At 53.5% G+C, this 25,997-nt stretch overlaps 1 protein-coding gene across 2 annotated transcripts in view; it reads left to right on the forward strand.

Moving 5' to 3' along the window:
- Positions 1-1,213: 1,213 nt before the first annotated feature.
- FAM167A (family with sequence similarity 167 member A) overlaps positions 1,214-25,997 on the forward strand; it is a 30,203-nt gene continuing 5,419 nt past the window's right edge. Inside the window, exons 1-3 of one of the 2 annotated variants that reach the window (XM_065907939.1) lie at positions 1,214-1,566; positions 8,918-9,039; positions 15,135-15,931. In XM_065907939.1, the coding sequence (XP_065764011.1) occupies positions 15,560-15,931 (372 nt within the window). In that variant the 5' untranslated portion in view covers positions 1,214-1,566; positions 8,918-9,039; positions 15,135-15,559. The remainder of the gene's footprint in view (positions 1,567-8,917; positions 9,040-15,134; positions 15,932-25,997) is intronic. The other variant, XM_065907938.1, reaches the window with a different exon arrangement.

A 25,997-nucleotide genomic window follows, 5' to 3' on the forward strand; every position in this document is an offset into this window, starting at 1 on the left:
GGTTGGGTCAATGCCAGGGACTCTCCAGAAAGCCCCGGTTCAAGAACACTTGCAAGTTTAGCACCGTCAGCCTGTTTGCATGAAGAGGTGCTCCCATTAGTGGGGTGTCTCCTTTGACAAAATCCTTAGCGGATGTCCCAGTGAAAGAGGAAGAAAGGAAGCAGAACAGGGCTCAGATGGGGAATTGCAGCGAGGGTCACGGACACCAGAGGGCAGCACAAGGGTCTCGGGCATCTTGGGAGCCGAGTCCCACAGAAAAGGCCAGTCACCTTGGGTCAAGCCATTCCGCAGCCCCACTCCCCAGTGTGTACATCTACCCTGGAAATAAAGATGCTCGTCCTGCATCTCCAGTACTGTCCTGAGCATGCGAGATGAGATAACTTTGAAGGACCCCACAGTGAAGAGTCAAGAGTCTAGGAAAAGAACCTGACCATGTCCAGGCTGCCCCCGAGAGTAAGGCTAACTTCCAGTAATCAGCCCTGGGGCGGGAGATCCCAGGAAGAGGAGGAACCCTGCCCCCAGGTTCTGGAGGACCAGAGCCAGAACCGGGGACGGGAGTACCCTGTCTGCGGTCGGGACTGATCCTAGAGGCCTGGGTGGGGCAGCCCTGGTTGCAGTCCCGTGTGTGTCTTGGGTGCCTGGAGCTCTGGGCTCTGGTGGAGCAAGGGCACTCATCTCCCGTGGTTCCAGTGGCTGGCACAGCACCTAGCATTCTGTGCCCCGAGGCAAGCTGTGGTTAGTGGGGAAACACACGCTCTAGGGCAGCGCCCTGCGCCCCTCGCCCCCCGCCCGGTCCCCGGACTGCTCTGGGAGACGGATCTGCAAGACCTGCGTCTACTTAGCCTCTCCGAGCCTCAGTTTCCTCATCTGTAAGCTGACCCCCCGAGGGGCTGTGATGGTGTGGCACGTGCTGCGCACTCAGAATACAGGCCTTGCTGCTGGTGGTTGCAATTCAAGCCGCTGGCGGGTGGAGTGGAGGCTCCCTGTTTGCGGACACCGCTGGAAAAGGGGTTCTCCCGCCCGCTCCACGCAGGCAAACTGCTGACAGCGGCAAAGCCACGTTGCCACGCTTGGAGGAAAACCGCCTTGGTTTCTTTTCTTTCTTTCTTTCCTTTTTTTTTTTTAAGTCTATTTGGGTTTGGTTTCGTCTAGGGTTTGGGCCATCGCGTGCGGTTTGCTTCTCCTCTCGGCTGCTCGGGTTGAGGTCCTGGCCGGGAACGAGCAGCTCGAAGGGCTTTAGGACCCGGCACGTCCCGGCCCCCGGAGCCCCGGGCGGAGAGCTTGAATGAGAGGCTGGAGGGGACGTCCGCTGAAAGGACTTGCGGCGGAATAGCTCCGCTGTCGCCAGGCAACCGCCCTGACGCAACGCAAAAAAAAAAAAAAAAAAAAAGTCCCTTAAAAAAAGAATAGTGCTGAGAATTCACCGTAGCACGAGAGAAAGGGAGGCAGAAGCCGACTCAGCCCCGAAGCCGGGGCCAGAGGCTGCGGAGGAGCCGGGAGCCCGCTTCGAAAGGAGAAGGCGGGGACCGGGTGACACCCGGGAGGGGCCTCGGAGCGCACGGGAAGGTGGGTTCGCGGCTGTGTCGGGCTGATCCCAGGTCTGGGGGCCGGTCTAGAGCTGGTTCGTCTGTGGCCTGCGGCGCCGCCAGGGGAGGGGGCTCTCGGGGCACCGCAGGTCCCCAGATCCGGCGGTAGAGGGGAGCAGGGGGGACTGCTGGAGCACCCCCCTCAGGGCACCCCGGAGTGGACGCCCCGCACCCGCCCGCAGGAGATGAGGTCCTGCCTCAGCCGCTCCTGGGGGCTCGCTGCCCTCAGCGGGAGTGGGACGGTGGGTGGCCTCCATCTCTCCTATCCCAGCGGGCCTCTTCCAGGGATCAGATCTGGGTGAAGATTTGAGGTTTGAGATATGAAAGGGAGGCGCCCCACTCAGCCTCTCCAGGTCTACTCCCGGCCGGCTGATCGCCTCCAAGCCCACCGGCTCCCTCTGTCTACTTCAGGCTCAGTGATGCGGCTGTCCCAAGGATGCAGTCCCTAACTCAGAAGTGACCCAAGGGCACTTGGGGCTGAGAGTGCTCTGAAGGGCCGAGATCAGTGTGGTCAGGAGGAACTGCACAGCCAGGAGGGCCTGGGAGAATGAGTAGCCCTGTGGCTGACTCCCGCTCACTGAGAGAAGGCGGCCTGTGGCCAGGAGGCGGGTGTCTGTGTGCACGAAGTCACGTTGACTGTTCTGCTTTTTTTTTAATCCCATATTGCCTGTATCTGTTTCTCATTCCCTGTTTCTCCTGAGAGGATTTGGAAGGTGGGTTGTTTCCAGGTTGGTAGACCACCATCTGAAACCCACAGCCGCGCTCTCCCAGATTGTTTCTACCAGATCCCAGCGGTTCCCAGTGAATCCCAGGTGGAATGAGCCAGATCCCTAGAGTGCCCGAGGGAGGCGTGGTTCGAAAGCAGCTTCCTTTCCCATCCCCAGAGACAGTGCTACCGCCCTCCAGGCGGGATGCTGAGCTGGGCAAAGTCCTGGGAGAGCAGAGATGGCCAGGGCGCCTCTGCCTAGCCATATCTTCGGGGTGGGAGCTTCTGCTGGCGGGTTTTTAAGGGGCTTGGCAAAGCAGCCAGGAACTGTACTCAGAGTGCACAGTGATGACAGCTCTTCTTCCCTGAGTGCATTTCCAGTCGGGCATGGCTTGAGAACCCTGCACACACACTGGCCATTTTATCCTCACGATCGCCCTTCAAGGAGACATTATGCCCCCCTTTTACCAACGGGTCTCCAAGAGACTCAGTAACTTGGTGCATCTCGTGGGACTGGTGAAAGAGCAGAGAGATTCAGCCCCACATGCCTGACCCCTAAGACAGTGGTCTCAAAGGAAGGCTTTGAACATCTGAGCGGAGAGGGAAGAAACCAGATGAAAAGCAGGCTGCATGGCGGGGCTCCTCCTGTGTCCTGGGAGTGTCCCTGGCCATCTCAAGGGCCCTGTGGAGCCAGGAGAGAAGTCAGGCTCTGCATTCCACCTGGCTTCAATCCCACTCCTCTGAAGCCAAGAGAGAAAAGGGTCCTCCCTCACCCCCTTTTCCTCTTTGCCCAGTCGAAGACCCCCAACTTCTCATGTTCTTGCTCCTGTCTCATCCTCCTAATTACATGCATGGGATTCCACTAAATTAACAGTCCCACCTCCATATCTACCAGCTTGACCTCTTCCCAAGAGGGACTGTGGCAGGGAAGTAAATTCGGGCAGTGCCTAAGTATTGCTGAGAGAGATCCACTGAGCCCCAGCCCAGCGAGGAAGAAACTGCTTGTCAGTCTCCTCACGCATGCAGGTGGCACTCTCTAGGTAAATTTTGCTCGTGGAAAACTCCCTTGGCCCCACCGGAGTGTCTGGAATTCCCAGAACCTTCTGGGAGCTATGCCTCCCCCAACAGTCGCTCTTTGTTTGCCTGGGACATAGAGCTGTTTGCAAAGGTGGAGGATGGATGACGATTGGAGCAGTTTGATCTCAGTTTCCTGACTAAGCGGGAAGGGAGTTCTCACTCACGAAATGGAAATCTAGGATTAATCAGGATGATTCTTAACATGCACATGGACTCTGGCATTTGGACCCAGGGCGAGAAGAAAGAGAGGGAAGGCAAATTCTGAAGCAGAGCCCAAGGGCGTGTGCATGGACCAGACAGAGGGCAGTGGGCCCGGAAGGATCTGGAGGTGGGCACGGTGGTTAGAAGGAACTTTGTCATCAGCCTGTAGAGTCTGAGCTGCCCCAGGGGGGTCAAATTGCCAACGTGAGTTAGGAAGACTGCAAATGTCAGCTTCTGCATTGTTAGGACAGCTGCCCTGGTGCAGGAAAGCCCATCGCTGCCCCCTCCCCTGCGCCCCCCTCCTCTACCCCTCCATACTTCTCTCTGGAGAGGCAAGAGAAAGGAAGACAGAGAAACTGTCAAGAGAAGGTACCAGTGTGCTCTGCCCCAGACCAATCTTTCGTCCTCCCGATGCCGCCCAACAGCCATGCCCCCCCCCCCAACCCCCAACAACACTCGCCCATGAAAAGCTCCTTAAGGAAGGAAATGCGGAGCATAGGAGCTATTCTCCCTGTGGGCACACCGTCCAGGAGGGTAGGGGGACAGTGAACTCCCCCACCATCATGGGCTGCCTCACTCCTGGCCCCTGGGCAGCAGCCTTCACACCACCCCGGGGAGGGGTGGGGTTCATCTCCTCCCAGGCACAAGACTGAGCCCCACTTCTTCAAGGCCATCTCTCCAGGACGGCCAGAGAGCCCCTCAGGTATCCTGATTCAGATGTGGGAGCTGCTCATGTATTCCCAGAGGCTTTGTCATCAGGCTTGTCCCCTGGGACCTAGAAGGCCCAACTCAGAGCTGGTTTCCAGGGACATAATGGGCCCAGATAGGGACCTCCACTGCAGCCAGAGCTCAGGCTCACTGAAGGTTGAGCAGCCTTTCCTCATTCCAGGAAGTCAGCCGGGCCTGAGTGTGAGCTGGGCCATTCAGGGCCAGCCGGGGGGTACATGGTGAGGAGTACACAGGAAGGTTCTAGATCGGGATGCTTGACCGGGCAGGCCACTTCAGGCACTCGTCATCCTTGTCCATCATCAAGTTAAAGCCGCGCTGTCTCCCCCATCCCGTGAGCATTTACCTGTGTGTCGACCCGGAGACATCGCTTTACTGACCCACGGGTTTGGCCCAGACGCTCAGGTTCTGCCGTGTTGTTTATTTACTTGTTTGACGGCAGCCACTGAAAACTATGAGGTGAGCGCAAACCTCAGTATCAGGCTGAATGAAGATAAGCCTCAGACTGAATTCTGCCTCCCAGCTAGACATTTTTTGAACACTTGTTTATTTGCAAATGGCTCCAGCAGAGGTCAGACGGCCTATTCTGTGAGCTTGGGTCAACTCAACAGTCATCTATCTCTCTAGAAGGCCCGATCATACCTCCCTCGAGGTCTTGCCAGATTCTTTCTCCCTGCCCTTTCATGAGTCAAAATTCATTTGGTCAGCATATCTTGAATACCTCTGTTTTCACCAACGAGAATGCATTTCTAATGTTTGCTGTGTTAATTATTAAATGTCTGGTGCTGAGCAGTAAGAAAGACACTCAAACATTTGCCAGAGTCCCTTCTCGAGTGGGGAACCCTACACTAGGCTTCCAGCTGGGGTTGGGATGTCCCTTGTTGAGTGTAGCTGGTTGCAGCTGGCCCCACAATACCACACGGAACATCTCATGTCTGTGAAGTTTTTAAAGACCAATCCTTGACATCTCACCAAGGAAACATAAGACGACAGCTTTGTTCTCGAGGCGTGCGGAGTCTGATCAGAGTTGCTGAAGAGAACAGAGCACTTCTGCAACCCAGAGTTCTGGACTGACACTAGAGTGATACTCTGCAAATTCTGGGGCACACAGACATGTGAGCTAACGTCAGTGGTTTGGCAGCCAAGTAGAGTCCAGCCAAGCACTGTCATGGGCGGGAGGGGACTGTCCTACTAGAGGCATAATTAAGAATTCACATATACTCATCAGATCCTTCCAAGGCTTTGCAGTTGATTCCATTATGATCCCAAGGTCAGAGAACTAGTGTCAGGACTTGGCTATCAACTCACATCCACCAACACCCAGCCCTACCTCATCCCCAACCTGTTCCATCTCTTTCTCCATTTCTTTCTCCAACTCCTGATTCCTGCCCTTTGTGAAGTGCGAATTCAGGCAGCTCAGCATCTGGCTGTGTTCAGCTCACGCTGACACCAAAGGGGAGCAAAGTCACACATCCTACTTTCTGTTCTGCCCAGGGCCCCAGAGAGGGTGCAGGGCTGTGCTTTGGGGGAGCTGCAGGCAGAGCTCCCACACATCCTTAGTACAGGCCTTGCCCAAACACAGGGAAACTCTGAGGGCCCTTCACCCCCCTGAGAAGTCAGTACGCCCAGACAGACTATGCAGAAGCTAGTGAAACTCCTTAGGAAGTCCTTGTCAAATCATTAGGCTTTGGAACTTTCGATGCAGAGTGAAACAGAAAACCAGTCATCCCAATAGTTTCCCACTTGAGCCTGAGCTGATTGCTTCCGCTTATTTGAAGTTGAAGCCCATTATCCTGTGGACTCAGATAGTCCTACCTCTGACTTGTCTGGGAGCCGAGACAAATGCCAATTCGGGGACCCTTGGGTGGGGTGGACACACCCCACGGTAGAGGATGCACAGCTCCTGCATCCTCAGCTGTGAAACATTCCCTATTCTTAGAGTCAGAGTGTCTGCTCAAACAGCCTTCGGCTTTGATCTTTGCAAATTGCTTTAAAGGCCACTTTGTGTCTGCTTTCTGCCCCCTAATCCCCACTGCCATGGCCTTTGGCCAGAAGAGCCCCGCGGTCACATGCAGCGGTCGGCCGGGCAACGACGGGTTGCCTCACCCCTCCTGCACATCCCTGCCTCGTCAGAGTTCTCACGGAGGAGAACCTCTGCCTTGGACTCTGTGTTTCCCATGGCTAATCCCCCCTGCTCCCCCCGAGGGACCCTCAGATTCTCAGGCACCTTTCTACCGCCTGTCAGAGTTGAGCAGCCCTTTCCCAGGGCCTCGCAGCCTTGGAAGGGACATGGTGGCGGGGATGCTGGGTGGCCCGGCAGCCCCTCCTCTCCTTTCAGCCCGGCAGTAAATTACATCTGTGGCTCCCGGGAGCCAGGACCTCTCCCCCACCCACGGGGACACACAAGTCTTTTTCGGGGTTTCCTCGGCCACCTCTTTCACTGGGGAAAACGATAGGAAAGGTCTCTCCATTCCCAGCCTCAGCAGGAGGCCTGTGTGGCCTCTCTTTGCAGCAGGGAGCAGGCCCATCAATTATTCAGTGTGGCCCGAGCTCTTTGAAAGCACAGAAGTCCTGACAAGTATTTTTATAGATCCTTGCCTGCTCACAACGTCCCAGCAAGACAGAGCAAGCTTTCTCCATATTTTAGACATTGGAAGCTCCACTTGGAGCCAGAAGATGTGGACCCAAGCCCAGCCAGCTCCCCGGACGGAGCTGTGTGACCCCAGGCAAGTCTTGCAACATCTCTGGTTTGTGGCTTTGCTGTTATACTCTCAGGAAGGTCTTTCCACCCCAGGTCGTCGAGTGAGTATGGGGAAACATTTGTAAACTGCAGTGTGATTTCCCAGTGTTTGTGATGGCTCCAGTGATTTCAGGTGTGGACAAGGGAGCTCTGAGTGATAGCCTGAGGTGCAGCCATTAGCACAGGACTTGCAAACCAAACTTCACTGGGAGAAACGCCTGAGAGTGCGGATGAGTGGGTTCCTCTGTCCCTACCCGCTGTGCAACTTCGTGACAAGGTGATGACCCCATGGGGTGCTGTGGTCTAGACTCTGTGCTTATTGGCAAGGAATAAGGGTCAAGGCCATTGCCCCCAAACCGTGCCTTTCAGAGGGGAGAAGTGAAACCCTAAGGGGAAGTGAGTCACCACAGTCACTTGAGTTGGTGGGGGTGAGGATGGGGTCCATGGAGCTGACTCCCAGGTCAGGGACGCCTCTTTCCCGCCCAGGCTGGGCCTGACCAAAATGGGGGACCCATTCCCCTCCCCCATCAGCTGTCCTGGGACCCCTGGAGCAGGCAGTGAGGAGTGAGGAATGTAGCATCCCCCAGCCTCCTTCCACCCTGTCTGCTGGGATAGAGGACTGTAGAGTAGAATGAGATGGTGTCCGAACTAGGCTCTGGGACTTGTCAAATTCAAACACGAGGCTACACAGAAAGGCTAAAACATCGAGTTGAGACCAGCTTCCTAAACCACCCCTGCCCTCCCCACTCAGACTCACTAGAAACATTCTGACCTTGAACTTGCAGGGGGTCTTCTACTGGGCAGGAAACCATCTGGAGGTGTGAATTTGTTCACTGGTTCACAGCACTGCCATCCTCAGCATTTAATGAACATTCGCTGTTTGCAGAACTCTGAACACAAAAGAGAAAGGAAGGTTCTTCCCAACAAGGAGCTAGGTGGTGGCCAGGGAGCCTGGACACTCTCACCGTTCAAGGTCACACAGGCCATGGGTGCAGCGTGAGTGACAGTGCTGGGAACATTCAGAGGATGGCTTGGAAGGTGGGGTTTCCTAGAGGACTTTGGAGAGGAGACCAGCCCTCAGATGAGCTTCAAAGCAGAGCTCTAGACCCAGTGAGGAGAAGGGTGTTCCGCAAGGACCAGTGATGGACAAAAGGATAAAAGCAACTGTCCAGAAAGTCTTCCTTCTTTCATTCATCCTATCACTCCTTCACTTGTTCATCAAGTTTACTGAGCACCTACTATGTGCTAGGCACATAGTGTGTTCTGAGCGCTAGGATCACAGCAGTGAACAAGACGAAGTCCCTACGCTCAGGCCTACATTCCCATGGTGACACTTGTGATCAATATGTAATATCCTAGTTATGTGAGTGGGAAGAGCTACAAAGCAAAAGGAAGCAGGGACATCCCAGTGGGCTGGTCAGAGCCGGCGTCTGTGGAGGTGGCATCTGAGTGGTGGTGTGAGATCAGGGAGAAGTCAGCGGACCGAGCAAGGCATGAGGGTGGGGGGCACAGTCTCGGAGTCTTGAGAGGAAGTGGCTGGAGTCTCACAGTGGTGTGGGGCAGGAGTGATCTAGGCAGCCAAAGGGTGGCTTTCTGGAAGTGGTGAGTGGAGGGTTCTCCTGGCGGCAGCCTGTGGTCCCTGAGGTACATCGTGTGGAGGCGAGGAACCCAAGTACCACCCCACTGTCCTCACCAGCATTCCCCACTGTGCACGTCCAGAGCACACATGCAATAAAGCCCACCCCACCACACACACACATCCGCATGCACACAAACACACAAACACTCTCACACACGATATCCCAACGCAGTTCGCCCCCACCATGCACCCACAGCTGGTACCCAGGGTCCTGTCTCTGCACCATGTCTTCCCCACCTCAGGTGCTCCCCACACCAGCTTTGACCAAGACCAGGAATACAGATGAGCTGGGAAAGATGATCTGTGCAGGGCCAAACCAGCGGTGTCCCCGCCTGCTTCGGTCACCATGGCAACCTTGGAGGAGGTGAGAAAACGCGCTCTCTGGCAGCTCCTGGAAGAGCCCTGGAGACTGTGGGTCGCTCCATGGGGCATAGGGCTGTGTCCCCCAGCCGCTCAGCCCCAGTTGTTAGGGCTCCCACGAGTCTACAGAGCACAGATGGGGTTTTCCAGCCTCCATCAGCCACCGGAGGTCAGTCCTGAGGCTCAGCCCTGGGCTCTCCATTTAAGATAAGCATCAGGGTTGTATGATGAAACCCCATAACAGCCTCATCACAACTCCCCCTCCGTGTCCCACAGCTACTGACCTGTCACTCACCTGGAACAAAGAGGCATTCGCTGCTTTATAAGAGGAAAGAAAAAGATTCAGGTGTGAGTCGTGGCCTCAGCCACTTTTGAAGTTCATACTGTGAAGTGCAGACCACAGAGCCTTCTCCCCGACTCTGTCCTTTCAGCCCTGCGGGAGGCTGTGGAACAGACACTGCAGCCACTTCATTTCCAAAAGAGGGGCCGAGACCCAAGTCTCACAGCTCCCGCTGGAGAGGGATCCCCCCTCCCAGAGGACAGACCTGCAGCAGGAAGCAGAGGTCCCTCTGTCTTCAGCCCCGGCAGCCTCTGACCTGCTCTCAGGGCAGACCTGTGGGTGGAAGGTGGGGCGGTGTTGCCCTGCTGGGAAGTGGCTGGCAGGCCTGGTCTGGCTAAAGCCAGAATGGGTGCTGCCGCTCCCCTCTTGCTTAGGTGGCCCGTCAGCCCTGGGCCTGAGTCCCTCTGGTAGGTATTTTAGGCCTCATCACACGCAAAACACAGCCACAGGGAAGCTCTCTTTTAGGGACTGGTGGGTCCAGCCTGACTCAGGAGTCTGAGAGCCACAGAGGTAGAAGGCAGATGAGCAGAGGCAGCGACTGGCACAACAGTGGACACAGAGCCGGAGGTCCGGCCCCGCGAGCGGGCTCCGCAGCTGGGTCTGTCTTCTGCAGGCACATTTCCACACTGAAGAACTGGCTACACTGCGGCTGAGGCCCTCACAGGATCTGACTTTCCTCAACAAGGCAGACCTGGCCGGGATGGAATGCCTTAAGGGGCTGTTCCTCTCCACTCGGGTTCCTGTATGTTACCCAGTGCTCTGCTGCTGGAGGCCAGGGCCAGCCTCACACACGTGTGCAGAAGAGCTGGTGCTGCAGGTATCACCCCAGGGAAAACCAGAGCATATCAGATGAGGCACAAGAACACTTCTACTAGAAGGTGCAACAGAAGTGTAAATTTACCCATATGCAAAATTCTTATTGCATCCTCATCAAGCATTACCCATAGTAGATTGTAAATAGGAAACAATCAACTATGGATGCAGCTGGAGTCTTTTTTTCCCTAAATACTTATTTATTTGGTTGCCCTGCCTCTTAGTTGCGGCATGTGGGATCTAGTTCCTTGATCAGGGATCGAACCTGGGCCCCCTGTGTTGGGAGGGCAAAGTCCTAGCCAACGGACCACCAGGGAAGTCCCTCCAGATGGACTCAGTAAAAGCTTCTTTGAGTGGACAGCAGTCATCCAGCCTCAACTGGAGGTGGTGGCACCCCATCTAAGGGACACGTAGAAATGTGGGGGAGAGTGTCCTCTGGTCTTCATCTTACTTTATGACACTGCCCAGGCCTCAGTTATATGCTTTGGCCCCCCAAATGAACTGTTTGTCCCTCTCGTTTCCAAGAGTCAGCCCTCAAGAGGCTCAGAGGCCAGGGGAGAAGACCATGGAGAAGGTTCCTGGTAGAAGTGCTGTGGTCTAAGAGGGCCACTGAGCCCAGTTTTGAGCCAACCTGGAGCCAGACCCCAGGGGTTCAGTTCCCAGCTTTTCAGCTGGTTCTGTGACCCGGGGCTGGCTACTCTACCTCTCAGGGCTTTGGTCTCCTCATCTCGGTCATGGAGACGGTGATAACACACGCCTCATGAGGGTATTGTGAGGACTGAACATGTTCATGCACGTGAAGCTCTTAGAACAACACCTGGTGTGAGCTGCTCCGAGGAGATGTGACCTAATGTTGCTGTGATGACATAATTGTTTCCCCAATGTGGTCTCGTGGCATTGAGGGGGCACGTGCAGCATGGGCAAGTCGAGGAAAACTTGAGGGGGGAAACCTCCTGAGAACTGAGCTGGGGAAGGGAGCAAAGGGCGTTCCGGGCTGAGGGAACCAGCTTGTGCAGAGTCAGAACGGCCATGGGAGGGCCCGGGATTCAGTGTTGGAGAAGAAATGAGTCCCTTCTCGTGGAGAGCCCCAGACCAGAAGGAGCAGACTGGACCCTGGGGATCCAGACTGGGAGAGAGTGACTGAGACTTTCTTAGAAAAACACAGGGCAATGGGGAGCGAGCGGGATACTTCTCTGGTGGTCCAGCCGTTAGGACTCCATGCTCCCAATGTAGGGGCCCTGGGTTCAATCCCTGGTCAGGGAACTAGATCCCAGATGTTGCAAGTAAAACCCAGCACAGCCAAATAAATAAAAATAAGTATTAAAAAAAGAGAGAGCAAGTGTCCCATGAGAGAGAGAGATGAGAGAGAATGGGTCTTCAGCACCCTTCCTGCTCTCAGAGCCTGTCTAGGAAGCGGGTTTGGAAGTCGTCCAGGGGGATAGATTAGGTCATCTTGGGATGAGATGTTGGCCGCATGACTGGGCTGCACCCACCTGACTCCCCCAGCAGCCGGCATTAGCTCATGGCTGGCATGGCATCCTTTGTAGCAGCCACCGTGGGCCCAGAGTGAGCCAGGAGCATGTTTGAACAGCAGTCCTTGTGTGTGGTGTGGGTCCCAGGTGCTGACACGTCACTACTAAGGAGCTCACCCGCCCCCAGGGCTGATCTTCTGCTTCAGGAACTTCACGTTCTTCCGCAGCTCAGGGGCGGCCTGGCGGGGCATGCCCAGGCCTGGTGGGATTACGGTCCAGCCTTGTTTTTCTGGATGTCCCGGGTCCTAGATCTGGCGGCATTCTCTGGCTTCACTCCTGGGATCTCTGTCTTTGCCAAGTCCCCGGTGAATGTCACTTTGTCTTGGGCTTACTGTAGACCGGCACTGTTAAGGGCTTGATATTTGTCACCTTGCCTAGTTTTCATAATGACCTGCAAAGTTGATAGTATCATCCTCAGGGCCAGCTTCAGGAGCAAGGGACGTGGGCAGCTCCACAGGGCCCTGTCCTTGGGTTCATGCTCTGCTGTCCCTGTCTTGAAAATCTTAGTACTTTTTTTTTTTTGCTGCCCCTCAGGTCTTAGTTGCAGCGTGTGGGGTCTTCCATTGTGGCGTGTGGACTCTAGTCGTGGCTTGCGGGCTCAGTAGTAGGGGCTCCGGCTTAGCTGCTCTGCGGCAGGTGGGATCTTCGTGCCCTTACCAGGGACTGAACCCGTATTCTCTGCATTGCAAGCTGGATTCTTAACCACTGGCCCATCAGGGAAGTCCCACAATCTTACTAGGTTGTAACAAGGTGCCCTGATTACATTTTGCACCAAGCCCAGCAAATTACATAGGGAGTCCTGATTCTCCCCATTTGTCAGGAGAAGACACAGAAGCGCGGAGTGGTCTGAAGCCACATGCCTAAGATTACAGAACTGGGCCCCTGGGAGACTGATGCCAAGGCCTATGCCCCCTGGAGTAGGAGGAGGCTGACCCAAGTCCCTCAACCTTCCTGAGCTCCATCTTCCCATTCTTGAAATAGGGGGACACCACCTGCTCCTCACTTGCCCTGTGGCTCAGCTGGTAAAGAATCCGCATGCAGAGCAGGAGACCCGGGTTTGATCCCTGAGTTGGGAAGGTCCCCTGGAGAAGGGAAGGGCTACCCACTCCAGTATCTGGCCTGGAGAATTCCATGGACTGTATAGTCCCGGGGGTCGCAAAGAGTTGAACTCGACTGAGCGACTTTCATTTTCACTTTTTCACCTGCTCCTCAGGGCAGCCATGAGGCTTGAGGGAGAGGACAGACACACGGGGAGCCTTCTGCGCTCACACTCAGCCGATCGGGGATCAGCACGGGCTGACTCCCACAGGTGCTCCTGCCCGTACCGCCAAGTCGTCCTGACACCGCCTGCACAGGTCTTCTTGGAACTGATGCAGAAACCGCTGATTAAAATAAGCTCCCCGACCCCAGGAGGCAGCTACACGACAGCGGTCAGAGCTGTTTCCCCCCAGAAGGAGCACGCCTCCTAACAGGTCCTCCCTCTGCAGGGAGGGTGCAGCCGGGAGAAAGGGAGGCTGACAGACGTCCCAGTAGCTTCTTCTGCTCACAGATCTCAGGGCTCGTCTCCTTAAAAGGCTTCGATGGAAATTGCCAGCGCTCCTCTGTCAGTGGAGGATGCCCTGTAGGGTAAAACCACCCTGGGCACACTCCAGCCAGACTCTGACACCTCAGCAAAGAGGCGGATGGTGCCTGGGTGGGGCCCCAGACAGAGGCTAATGGGTCTTTAGTTTTGGAGAGATTCTTGAGGAGCCTGGGTAACAGTGATGCTGCATGGAAGGCCCCCATGAGAATACCCCACTTTTGCAGGGTGTGCTATGCCTGCAGAAAGTCCACACAAGCCAGTATCCCAAACTCTAGGGGGTTGGTATTGTCACCCTCTGTTTTACAGATGGGGAAATTGAGGCTCAGCAAGGCTGGAAGCACCTACAGCTGAGCAATCTGATTCCAAGTCTTGTGCTTCTGTCTCATGACCTAGTGGTTCTCAACCCTGGTCATCTCAGATCACGTGGGGAGCTTTAAAATATGTTGATGCCTGAGTCTGGCTATGGACTAACTGAACCAGGACCCCTGGGACAGGCCTGGGACTCATGTTGTGGAGGTTCCTCAGGGGATTCTCAGCTGTGTGACTGGAGGTGAGAGCTAGGTTTCTCTGCCATCAGTAGGGGGAAGATTTCTTTTCAGTCCTAGAGCCAGGTGCAGTACATCCCTCTGGTCAGAGGCCATCTCAGGAAGGGGTTGCAGGAACCTTCCAGAGAGAAGCAGGCTCTGCTCTTGAATAACTCCAAGCCCAGGCGCGAGATGAGCCCACAGCCTCCCTGGTGGCCCAGCCCTCACACCATCGCCCCATGCCTGGTTCCCATCACCCTAGACACACAATCACAGCTCTTAGTTTCAGCTTTCCTCCTTAGCCACATCCAGGTCAATACAAATCTCTTCATTCCCTATCTTTTCCACACCAAGTGTCCTCTCCGGGCTGCAGATGTCTTATTGTGTTTTTTTCTCCCCCAAGTAAGCTTTATCTTGGACGTTGTTCCATACCAGTTCAGTCTTTTGCCCAACTGCATGCCCTCCCACAGATTTTCAAAACTCACCCTGAAAACCAGGGACTCCTCTTCTCTGCCGAAGTGAAAGCTCTCCCACTCTGATGGCCCACCTCCACCTGCCCAGACCCTGTGGGACATGGAGGCCGGGAGCCCAGGGCCTGCTTCTGCCTCAGTTACTTCCCTGCCTCCCTGTGATGGGGCAAGGGCCTGGCTCTCACCTCCTTCATGGGGGTGAGAAGGCCAAGTCGGATCGGAGAACTGCAGCCCCAGCCCGGGAGCTGCTGCTGTGTGGGCATATTAGGTGAACGTGAGAACCATCTTGGCAGGAGGTGAGTCATGGCCGCGCTCTGTTTAACAATCCACCCAAGTGCAGCCTGTTTTCCCTCTGCAGGTTTCTTTGCTTCCTGCTCTGACGAGGTGAGGTAAGGTGTTGTCCTTGGAGAAAGAAGCTGAGGGTGTGTGGTAGGACTCGCCCTGAGGAACCAGAGCGTAGGAAGGGGCTGTAGTGGGCAGGGTGGGGCAGAGTCAGGGGTCTCTGGCCTTTCCCTCCCGCTGGCAGCCTTAGCTCAAAGAGACCTGAGCCTGGCGTCCTAACTAATCACTGGGAGCTCTTGGGTGAGTCCTGTAACCTCTGGAGACTCTGACTCCTCATGCATAACATGGAGACAAAAATAAGTAATTATAGGCTTACACGGAGGATTAAATGAGATAATAGGGGTGGAACCATTTCCTAAATGGCAAGACACTGTACAAAGTCCATTCTTTCCTGCATCGACTTTAGGCACTGTGCCTCTCTGAGCCTCCGCGTCCCCTCCTCAGGCTGCGTCCAAGGGAGGGGTCAGCACTGACGTCATTCCAATCCTTCCTGTAGGTCCCACACCAGCCAGCAGCTTCCCGCCGCCTGCCCTTCCTGCGAAGGGGACGGGGTCCGTCCTGCATCCCCACTGGAGACTGATCTGCCTGCCCCTCCAGCACTGATAGATCTTCTTGGCAAAGCTGCCCCCAAAGATTCCTGCTAATGCTTGTCTGTTCCTGCTCTTGCAAAGCATGGCGCCCACAGCACTCCAGGAAGCCTCTTAAGCCCTGAACGTCGGCAGCTGCTCCGGAGGACGCTGTGTAGGTCCCCTCCGCCCCCTCTGGACTCCAGGAGCCGCGCCCTTGCTAGCGATGCCCTCGGGAGCCTCGGCCCCCACTGGATGAGACCCCTCCAGAGCAGGACCCGACCTTGCTGCCCACCAAGAATCCCTCGGCACCCTCCACCACCTCTCATGTCTGGCTGTCTGGGCAGGTTCTAGAATGTCTGTGCCCCAGATCCAAGTAGGAGAAGGGGCTGGTGGGGAAGAGGGCCCGGCAGGAACGACCCCACCTCCAGATGACCACCTCCGGAGTTTGAAAGCCCTCACGGAGAAACTGAGGCTGGAGACCCGCAGGCCTTCCTACCTGGAGTGGCAGGCCAGGCTGGAGGAGCAGACGTGGCCCTTCCCAGGGCCGGCGGCCGAGCAGCGGGGCTCGACGGAGGAGGAACCCTCGCTCCTTCGAACCAGAGCACTCAGGCCGCGTCCCCCTTCTAGTGGGAGGGCTAGCCAGGACGCCGGGCCCCCGCCCACTGGCAAGCTGGAGGGCTTTGAGAGCATCGACGAAGCTATAGCCTGGCTCAGGAAGGAACTGGTAAGTAAGTGGCTGTCCCTTCTGGAAGCCCCTGAAAAGAAGCCTTTCTCTGTCTCTTCCCCTGCCAATTTCACATCTTCCTATTCAGACAAGGGGGCGCCTCATTATTATGTAGGTCCATGTGGTCCATCAACCCCCAGCCACGGGTACTTATGGAGAGCCTGAGCCCATGTTCTGAAGGTGTCCGCAGCCTTCCTGATGCCACCCCAAAGCCACAGCATTCCACACTGAGTGGTCCCAGAGCTGAGCGGTTCCAGGAGTGAGTGAGGTGCTTGTTGTCAATTGCTGAGCCTCCTAGAGCCAGGTGAAGTCGGGTCTGGCAGAAGAGTCTCACGCGCTCCTTCCTGGACTGTGACTGTGCCTCTTCCTTCTGAAACCCTGTCATCCTGCCGTCCGCCCGTGTGATCCTTTATTCGGCGGCCACTCTCTGCACGGCGCTGTGCTGGGCAGTGGGGCTGTGTGGCTTGGGTTCAGCCTAGCAGTGCTCTGTGCGCATTGAGGGGTGAATCGGGAGATGCCTGGGGTGACATGGCTGATCAGGCCTAGCGGGGGTGAAAGCTTTGGGCTGAGCCTCAGAGACTGAGTAGGAAATTGCCAAGAAACTAAGGCTTCCCCGGTGGCTCAGAATGTAAAAATCCACCTGCATGTGTTTCAGGAGACCCGGATTCGATCTCTGGGTTGGAAAGATCCCATGGAGAAGGGAATGGCAACCCACTCCAGTATTCTTGCCTGGAGAATTCCACGGACAGAGGAGGCTGGTGGGCTACAGTCTGTGGGGTTGCAAAGAGTCTGACGTGACTGAGCGCCTGATGCACTGGATGAGAGGGCATCCAGGTGGCGTAAGTGTGAGCACTGGGCGTGCGCTGGGAGCTGGGGCCAGCAGCTCAACCCTTTTTCTGCCCATGGTCATGGCAGACTCTCATCAGTGGTGGCGCTCAGTACATGAGGAGGGGGTGGGCGTGCCAGGCTGCATCGCTTGGCTCTTCTTAACCACTGTACCATGTGGTGTCTCCCAAAGGCAGTTGATTTTGTTCTGTGACTCCTAAAAATGTCAATTCACAGAGATGTCGGCAGGCACTCAACAGAATGTGTAGGGTGGGGCAGAGGGAGAAACAAAACTGGTCCAGCCCTTACACTGCGGTCTCTTTGAATCCTAGAACAGACCAGTGCAATTGCTATTATTGTCTCCATTATACAGATGAGTAAACTGAGGCTCATAGGAGTCAGATGACCTGCCCAGAGTGATGTGACTAGTAAGTGGTGAACTCAGCCTTCACCAGTGAGAGCAGAGATTTGGGGAGAGAGACCGTGGGTGAGGGGGGTCCTCCCCACAGGGCCCTGTCATCGGGCAGGCCTCTTCGGGTGGCAGGTAGGGAAACTCTCAAAGCAGAGACTCTCCAACTCTAACGGGAGGATTCTGATATTGTTAAAATGAAGATTCTGATCCTATAGGAATGGAATCCATGATTCTGAATTTCCAACAGGCTCCAAGGTAGTGCTATACTGCTGGTCCATGGATCACACTTTGAGAATCTAGGACTGAAAAGCAGGCAAGACTGGGGTCAGAACACCAAGACGGGACCTCAGAGGGAAGTCCCAGGATCCCCAAGTTTGTGCCCTAAGCCCTGTCCCTGCCACATCTACCCTATGGGCTTGGGTTTTCAGAGATAAAGTTACAGCATCCCACACCGAGTGCTCTACAAACTGAGTTTGTTCAGAAGACTGTGAGTCTGAGGCCAGAGCAGCCCAAATTCAGATGGGCAGGCAGGCCAACTGAAACATGCAATTCTGCCTGCTTCTAAGATTAAACACTAACAAAGGCAACCTATAAAATCCTTTGATTGGCTTGAAAACAGAATCGAATGTTTGGTCAGTATGCCCATTCTCTAGTTTTAAGTCTCAGTCAAACATCAGACTTTATGTCATTGTTTCCCTAATTTGTCATCTGTTAACTTGTTGAAGGTGTCATTAAAAATTATCCATTTTTAAAAAGTAGTCATTTCAAAATTGGTTTCAATAACCTTTGTTTTATTTTAAGCCCAGAGTCAAGTTTTCTCTCTACCTGGGAGGACTCTCTCTGGCAATTTGTCAGGCTCACTTGCAAATATGTCTTTTCTCTTGGTGTGGCCAAGGAAACCAATTAAAAATCTGCAATTCAGTCAGCCATGTGCCTGTTTGCCCTACACGATGCCAAACTCAGTTGCTTGGGAGTTTGGGCTCAGTCGTGGGTTTGTGCTCTGAACAGGTCTCTATCTTATCCTGGGACAGCTGATGCAGTGAGTGAGTCATGTCCAACTCTTTGGGACCCCGTGGACTATAGCCTGCCAGGCTCCTCTGTCCACGGGATTTCCCAGGCAATAATACTGGAGTGGGTTGCCCTTTCCTCCTCCAGGGGCTCTTCCTGACCCAGAGAATGAGTGAGCTGCTTGTTGTCCATTGGTGACCCTCCTAGAAGCAGGTGAAGTCGGGTCTGTAAGGATGGGTGGTCCACTCCTGCTTCCTAGGAGACCAGTTCAAAGGTAGAGTGACTGCTTGAATGTTGGTTTATTTCCAAAAGCCAGAGAGAATCCTAGCAGCGCTGTCAGGGTCTGCCCTCCCTCTCAGCTTGGACTGCAGGGAAAGTTCAGGCACTTCTGTCACCCCCAGGGACTTGCAAGTAGTGAGTTTTCCTTCAGAGTCACTCACTGTGGGTAGCAGGAAGGTGGGGATACTTAAAAACCCTGCGGGCACTATTTCTCCAGCCAGCAAGACCTGACCTTTGGTTCCCCGAGTGTCCAGGAGAGGTGTCACCACCCAGCCATGGCAGGCAGGGTTGCCAGCTCTGTACTTGGCAGCTTCGGCCCCCTGACTCCCCAGGTTCACTTTCTGGGAAGAGAGACTCGGAGCCGGGTGAACTGACCCTCTGTGACTCGGCTTGATCCAGATTGCTCCTGCTGCCAGAGCGGCCAGAAAAAGAGATGCTCCCTTCTGCCTTCAATCCTAAAACATTTCCCTTGCCAGCTTGAAGGATAAAGAAAAGGGAGAAATCATTTCCTTGGCCTGTGCAGAGCCAAAACTAAAACAAAACAAAACAAGAAAAAATTTCCCAGCTTCCTAAGTGCTTGTCTTATGGCAAGAACCCCTGAGCATCAACAGATATTTTTCTCTTAGCCTCACGCGGTTGTTTGATCCCCACAGACAGCCTGCCATCAAAAAGGTGTTTATGGTTGTTAGAAAAAGGAGAAGAAACCTGGCAGGTTTTAGTAACTGTAAGGCCCGCTGTGGCAGGAGTCCTGCAGCTGTGGACCCAGTTGGCCCCTCTGTGGCCACAGCTCAAGTCCAGCTTCTCCACATTAACCTTCTCTTGCCTGTGCTGCCCACTCGACAAGCATGTGACTAGGGTGTCCACACTGCCCTGAGGCCAGTGTTATCCATTGCCACTGAATGATAATGGCCAAATGACAATTCAGGCTCACTGAGCATCTTCTGATGGGGATGGAGGTGAGGGGCATGAAGGTGATACCCACATTGACCCTGCCCAGCTAGGAAGCATCTTATGGTCCCCAAAGCACTTTTACATGCGGTATCTAAGTGAGAAGAATTGGAGGTGTTTGCTCTTCCCATTTTACGAGAAGACTGAGGCTCAGAACGATGATGAGCCTGAGGGTCAGAGAGTTTAAGTAACTTCTCCAAGGTCTTACGCAAGGGGGAGACGAAGCCAAGACCCGCATCTCCAGGCTCTGGACCCAGATCTCTTTCCTGTGTACTGGGTACCAGTGCTCACATCAGATGTTCAAGTTAGGGGGGCCAGGAGTTGTCGGAAAGCCTGCATGTAAAATACTGCTGATCTCAGAACGGGACCCCTGTTATTAGTAATGTCTTGTAACAACCCTAAAGCAGGGATGGTGCGAGCCATGCCTGGAGCATGATGAGAATAATTAGTTGCTCAGAGCCAGCCAGGCTGGGTGCTGGCTGAGATGAGGTTTGATGCACAAGGGTTTCCAGCTCTAGTGTGCCTTTTCTCAAGGCTCCTCCATGTAGCTGGGCTTTCTGCCTGTTGTTCCTGCAGGAGGAAGACTGTGCTGTTAATCTGGCCAGATACTGCCCTTTAGTTGTTACTAAAGAATTGATAAAGGTGTTTCCCTGGTGGCTCAGCAGTAAAGAATCCACCTGCAATGCAGGAGACAAGGGTTTGATCCCTGGGTTGGGAAGATCCCCTGGAGGAGGGCATGACTACCTACACCAGTATTCTTGCCTGGAGAATTCCATGGACAGAGGACCCTGGCGGCTACAGTCCAGGGGATCACAAAGTGTGGGACACGACTGAGTGATTGAGCCTGGGGAGACAGCCAGTGCAGTGCGCAGGTGCTGTGGTAGGAGGAGTCCAGCCTGGGAGTCTCTCTCAACCTTCATGGTTGGGGGACAAGGGCTGAGCTGGGCCTGAGGATGTTGGCGTGGGAAGGGTTGGTTCTGAAAGAGGGGACACAGACCCAGCATGGCTGCTTCAAAGGGCCAGGGGCCGAGAACGGGGAGAGCAAGGGAGCCAGGAGGGCTGGTTGTGCCTTTGAAGGGTTTGCAGAAGCGGACAAACCTGACTGCTGGCCTGGTGACTGAAGGGCTGAGTGCAGAGAGGCGGCTGGTGCAGGCGAGAGGCGAGTGTGGGCGTGCCCGCCTGCCCCCGGCTGCAGTGCCCCTCTCTGCCCTCTCACCTTCGGGCACAGAATTCCTTTCTTGGGCGTACGGTTTCCAGGGCTCCCTCTTGCACAGGATGCGGGAAGGGGAGGTGGGGGAAGGGGACGAGCATCCCCTTTCCACAGAGGGGGTCACATCAGCTGCCAGAGCCCCTCATCTCCTTACGGGCTGGACAGGGACCGTCTATGTCTATTCCGGCCGCTGCGAGTGGAATTGGTAAGCCACAGATATTCAGTTATCAAAGTTCCAGAGGCTAGAAGTCTGGGATCAGGGTCCCAGCATGGTCAGAAGAGGGTCCTTTTCTGAGTTAAAGACCTCTCCCCATGTCCTCACACGATGGAAGGGGCAAGGGGACTCTCTAGGGTCTCTTTGATAAGAACAGTAAACCCATCATGGGGCTTCCCTGAAGGCTCAGTGGTAAAGAATCCACCTGCCAATGAAAGACTTGAGCTTGATCCCTGGGTCGGGAAGATCCCCTGGAGAAGGAAATGGCAACCCACGCCACTATTCTTGCCTGGGAAGTCTCTCGGACAGAGGAGCCTGGTGGGCTACAGTCCATGGGGTTGCAAAGAGTTGGACACGACTGAGTGACTAAACAACAAAAACCTTCATGAGGGGTCCATATCCCTCATGACCTCACCACCTCCTGAAGGCCCACCTCCTAATACCAACATGTTGGGCATTAGGGCTTCAACATATGAATCTGGGGGAGAGGTGGACACAAAGATCCAGATCAAAGCAGACTAGAACCCAGAGGCTCCGGGTACAGACCTGGAGGCCTGCAGAATGTATTACCACATTCTTCTCAAAGGTCAGCCTCCCCCGTGTAGGTGGTAATTTGGCCTGGGACCTTCTGAATTTGAAAATCAAAGGCCTTATCATAGAGTATGTAGAGTATGACTCACCACTGGTGATGGAGGGTCCCTGGTGGGGCCTGAAGCAGCTCCTGCTCTCCGTCCAGCTCCGGGGCTCTGCTCCAACTTCCCCTCCCAGCAGATGATGGCTCCAGGCGGAGCAGGAGAGCACCCCGGAGGAACCCCTCCAGACAGAGGGTGGGAGCCATGGGACCTGCCCCCACCCACACCCCCGGCCAGCAACATCAGGAGACCCTGCGTCCAGCCTGTGCCTGCCCCAGTCCCAAGGTGGGGGGCTGCAGAGTAAGTGGAGGCTGAGAAACATGTTCCACCCTCTCCCCGAGTTGACAGCATCTCCTGGAAATCAATTCACAAACACAGTTTGGTTTCTGAGGTGTCTGAAAAAAATTTTTTTAATTTTTCCTGGCATCTGAGATTGCCGGCCAGCAGCACACTTCAATGACAAGCCTTGCTTTTTTTCCTCACAGCGTGATTCTGGCTCTTTCTAAGAGGCCAAGATCAAATAATGAGTCATGTTTTATCCAGGCTTCTAAGTGTGTGTCTGAACAACACTGATTAAAACAGTAACTGGACCTTTAGTTAAATCATGAGACAGGTTACAAAAACTGTTCCCAAGTTTCCAGCATTAAGTCCCATAGAGAAGGGAGCATGTTTCTGAGAGAATGGCTTGGACTTTATACCCAGTTTCTCTTCAGCATCAATCAAAGATTAATTGTAGCTGTTAGACTGGGCTTCCCGGGTGGCTCAGTGGTAAAGAATCTGCCTGCCAGTGCGGGAGATGCAGGAGACTTGGGTTCGATTCCTGGGTTGGGAAGATCCCCTGGAGGAGGAAATGGCAACCCACTCCAGTATTCTTGCCTGAAGAATCCCATGGGCAGAGGAGCCTGGTGGGCTATATATAGTCCATAGGGTTACAGAGTCGGACATGACTAAACTGAGTTGAGGCTAGAATAGCTGAGACACCAGCCTTAGAAACAGGGATTGAACAAAATGTCCTTGGTCACCTTGGGATTTTGTTTTTCCTGTCTGCCTGAATAATGCCCCTTCCAAGAACTGTAGGAAGCAAGTAGATCAGAAGTAATATGCCTTATAAGCTGAGCAATGCCGGTCAAATAAAGTCAAGATTCCCGCCATCTAGGTCCTTCTAGGTACAGAATATGGAGATTGGGCAGGGCCTTCCAGTTTTGAGCCTTTATTAAAAAGACAAGAGATGCTGGCCCTAAAACCCGGTCCCAGTGACTCCACCATCCACGTGGGCTTAATGCTCGCCCTGGCAAAGGCTCAGCTGTGGGACATGTGATTTGTAGTCCCCCCTCCCAGGGTGGCCTGTGGCCTCTGCGGGATAAAGACACTTACAGGATTCTCAGAGGCGCGGCCTGCAGCTCCAGCAATCCTATAATTAGGGCATCGTGAAAGGCTGTGTTCCCACAGGGTGAGGAAGCGCACGCACCAAAGCGGGGAGGGGGTGCTGGGTGGCCGGTGACCCAGGCCCTGTTGCAAGAGGTGTGCTGCAGGCAACACAGGTTTGATTCTCTGAGTCAGATAAGAATGGCTCTTAGGAGAGCCTGTTTCTTTCTTTCGGGGGTAGGAAAAAAATCTTATTGTACCAGTCACAGAACTTGGTCTCAGCCAACAGAAACTACCACTGGCTATATCTATGTTAAGTCAAACTGATTGAAAGGGGATGTTTAAAATTAATTTTTGTTGGAGTAGAGTTGCTTTACAATGTTGTGTTAGTTTCAGATATACAGCAAAGTGAACCAGTTACACATTTACATATATCCACTCTTTTTAAAATTCTTTTCCTATGTAGGTCATTAGAGAGCGTTGAGTCGAGTTCCCTGTGATATACAGTAGTAGGTCCGTACTATCTATTTTATACATAGTATCAATCAGTAGTATATATATGTCGATCCCAGTCTCCCAGTTCATCCTGGCCCCCCTTCCTCCTTGGTACCCAAATGTTTTGTGGAATTTAGAAAAATGGTATAGATGATCTTATTTGGAGAGATTGGTTGTTTCTTAAGGTGAAAGGTGAAACTCCAAGGGAGGGAAGATGTAACTAAAGGTGGTAATTAAGCTGCTTTGCCAGAGGAAGGGCTTCCCAGGTGGTTCAGGTGTAAAGAATCCACTTGCCAGTGCAGGACATTCAAGTTTGATCCCTGGGTCAGGAAGATCCCCTGAAGAAGGAAATGGCAACCCACTCCAGTATTCTTGCCTGGACAATCCAAGGGACAGAGGAGCCTGGCGGGCTACAGTCCATAGGGGTCACAAAAGACTCAGATACAACTTAGCAACTAAATAACAACAACTGCAAGAGGAGGAGGGAGATTTCCCCAGTATTCTTTGATGAGATGAGGGTGTGATGGGTAAGGCTCCAGGGTGGCAGGGATGGAGAGGGAGAATCAAGGAGGGTGCCGGCCAAGGAAACTCAGCAAACAGAAGAATCTGCGTGTGTAAGTGATTTGCTGTGAGGTCTCTTTGTCCGAGTCTCACGGGTCATTAGTGATTTCCTGGAGAGTTAAAAGAGGAACTGACTACTCCTGCCTCTGGACTGGCAGGAATAAAAACAAGAACTGCAGTAAAATGCTGCGGAGAACAGTATGGCAGTTCCTCAAAAACTTAAACATAGAATGACTACATGACCCAGCAATGCCACTTCTTAGTTTACACCCAAAAGAAGTGAAAGCAGGGACTCAGATCCTTGTGCACCTGTGTTCATAGCAACATTATTCACAAGAGCTCAGACACCCATTCATCCATGGATGAGCGGATAAGGCACATGTGATCTATACACTCAGTGGGATATCAGTCAGCTTTAGAAAGGAAATCTGACTCATGCTACAATGTGGATGAATCTTGAATGAATGAAATATGACAAAACAGTAAATAATGTACTGATTCCACTTACTCGAGGTAACCAGATAGTCAAATTCACAGAATGGTAGTTGCCAGGGGCTAAGGAAGGGGAAATAGGGAGTTATTAATTAATGGAGATGGAGCTCCAAGTTTGCAAGATGGAAAGAATTCTGAAGATAGTTGGTGGTGATGGTCACACAGCAATGTAAAAGTATTTAATACCACTGAACTGCACACTTCACAATGGTTTAGACGGTAAGGTTTTATGCTCTGTGTATTTTAACACAATTGAAAAAATCCTAGTGGTGGGGAGGAGGGGGCGAGGGGAGGGTGGAAAGAGCCTCTTAGCTCTGCACATTTTACTCAGGTTCCTTCGGGGGCTCATGATACTTGTTTCTATATGGATTTGGTTTGATTGCAGTGCAGTTACCTCTTCATTAAGGACTTAGTTTAGGATTTAAGATGTGGAGGCCCCCTTGGAAAACTCCTGTGTGATCTGCAGAGTAGGTGGGAATGGGGCCAGCACTGCTGCTTTTCCTTGGAGCCCTGGGACAAACACTATTTCTTTGAGCATCAGGTGAAATAGTGGATTTATATTCAGGAGTCATAACAAAATATGTCTTGCAAACAAGTCCTAGGATGGGCTGCTCACATGATGATGTGCCCTCAGGACCAAGGCAGTGGAGGAAACAGAATTCCCAGCCCCTTCCAGTGCTGAGACTCCCACGCGGGGAGTGACCAGGTCACCATCCCCACCGGAAGCCGTTTCCTTCCCTCTAGGCGGAGGTGAACACCTCCAAGCTCAGTGGGTGGCAGGTGGCTCCACCAAGGTGGCCTTGTCCAGGGAAACTGGACAGGTGCCTTACTATCACCCCTCCTTCAGCTGGTTTTTCAACCCTAAATTGGTCTGAGACTCTTGACCAGATCTATTTGCCATAGAAAAATAGCCCCTTTCTCCCATCAGGCATCCCCACCCACCACATCTCACAGAGACTTGCAGACACCTGGTCAAAACTGAAATTCTCCAACTTTAAAGGATATTTTCAGAAGGCGAGGGTGGGATGATCTGAGAGAATAGCATTGAAACATGTATATTATCAAGTGTGAAAGAGCTCGCCAGTCTAGGTTAGATGCATGAGACAAGTGCTCGGGAATGGTACACTGGGATGACCCAGGGGGATGGGATGGGGAGGGAAGTGGGAGGGGGGTTCAGGATGGGGAACACATGTAAACCCATGGCTGATTCATGTCAATATATGGCATAAACCACTACAGTATTGTAAAGTAATTAGCCTCCAACTAATAAAAAATAAAGGGAAAGAAAAAGATTTCCAGAAAAAAAAAAAAAGGATATTTTCAGATTGAGGTTCCAATTCCTGAGGCCAGTTTCTGGGTTCACATCTGACCCCACAGGCTTCCTAGCTTTCAAAGAGACCAATCTTCAAATTACAGGAAACCCCAAAAAGAAGTGGTTCAAGCCAAACTCCTATAAGACCATGTTAAATAAAGCAGTGATGTGAGCTGGCACTATCTTTCAGACAAATTGGACCCCCATCTCCTTCAGAAGGGCTTAGGCAGCACCTAGCCCAGCTTCCAAATAAGTGAATGAATGGCCAGTCACCCTCTGGCAAGCCTGCCGTCATTAATTTGACTCTACTAGA

Source organism: Muntiacus reevesi, chromosome 17 (genome assembly GCF_963930625.1).
Source record: "Muntiacus reevesi chromosome 17, mMunRee1.1, whole genome shotgun sequence".
Lineage (NCBI taxonomy): Eukaryota > Metazoa > Chordata > Mammalia > Artiodactyla > Cervidae > Muntiacus > Muntiacus reevesi.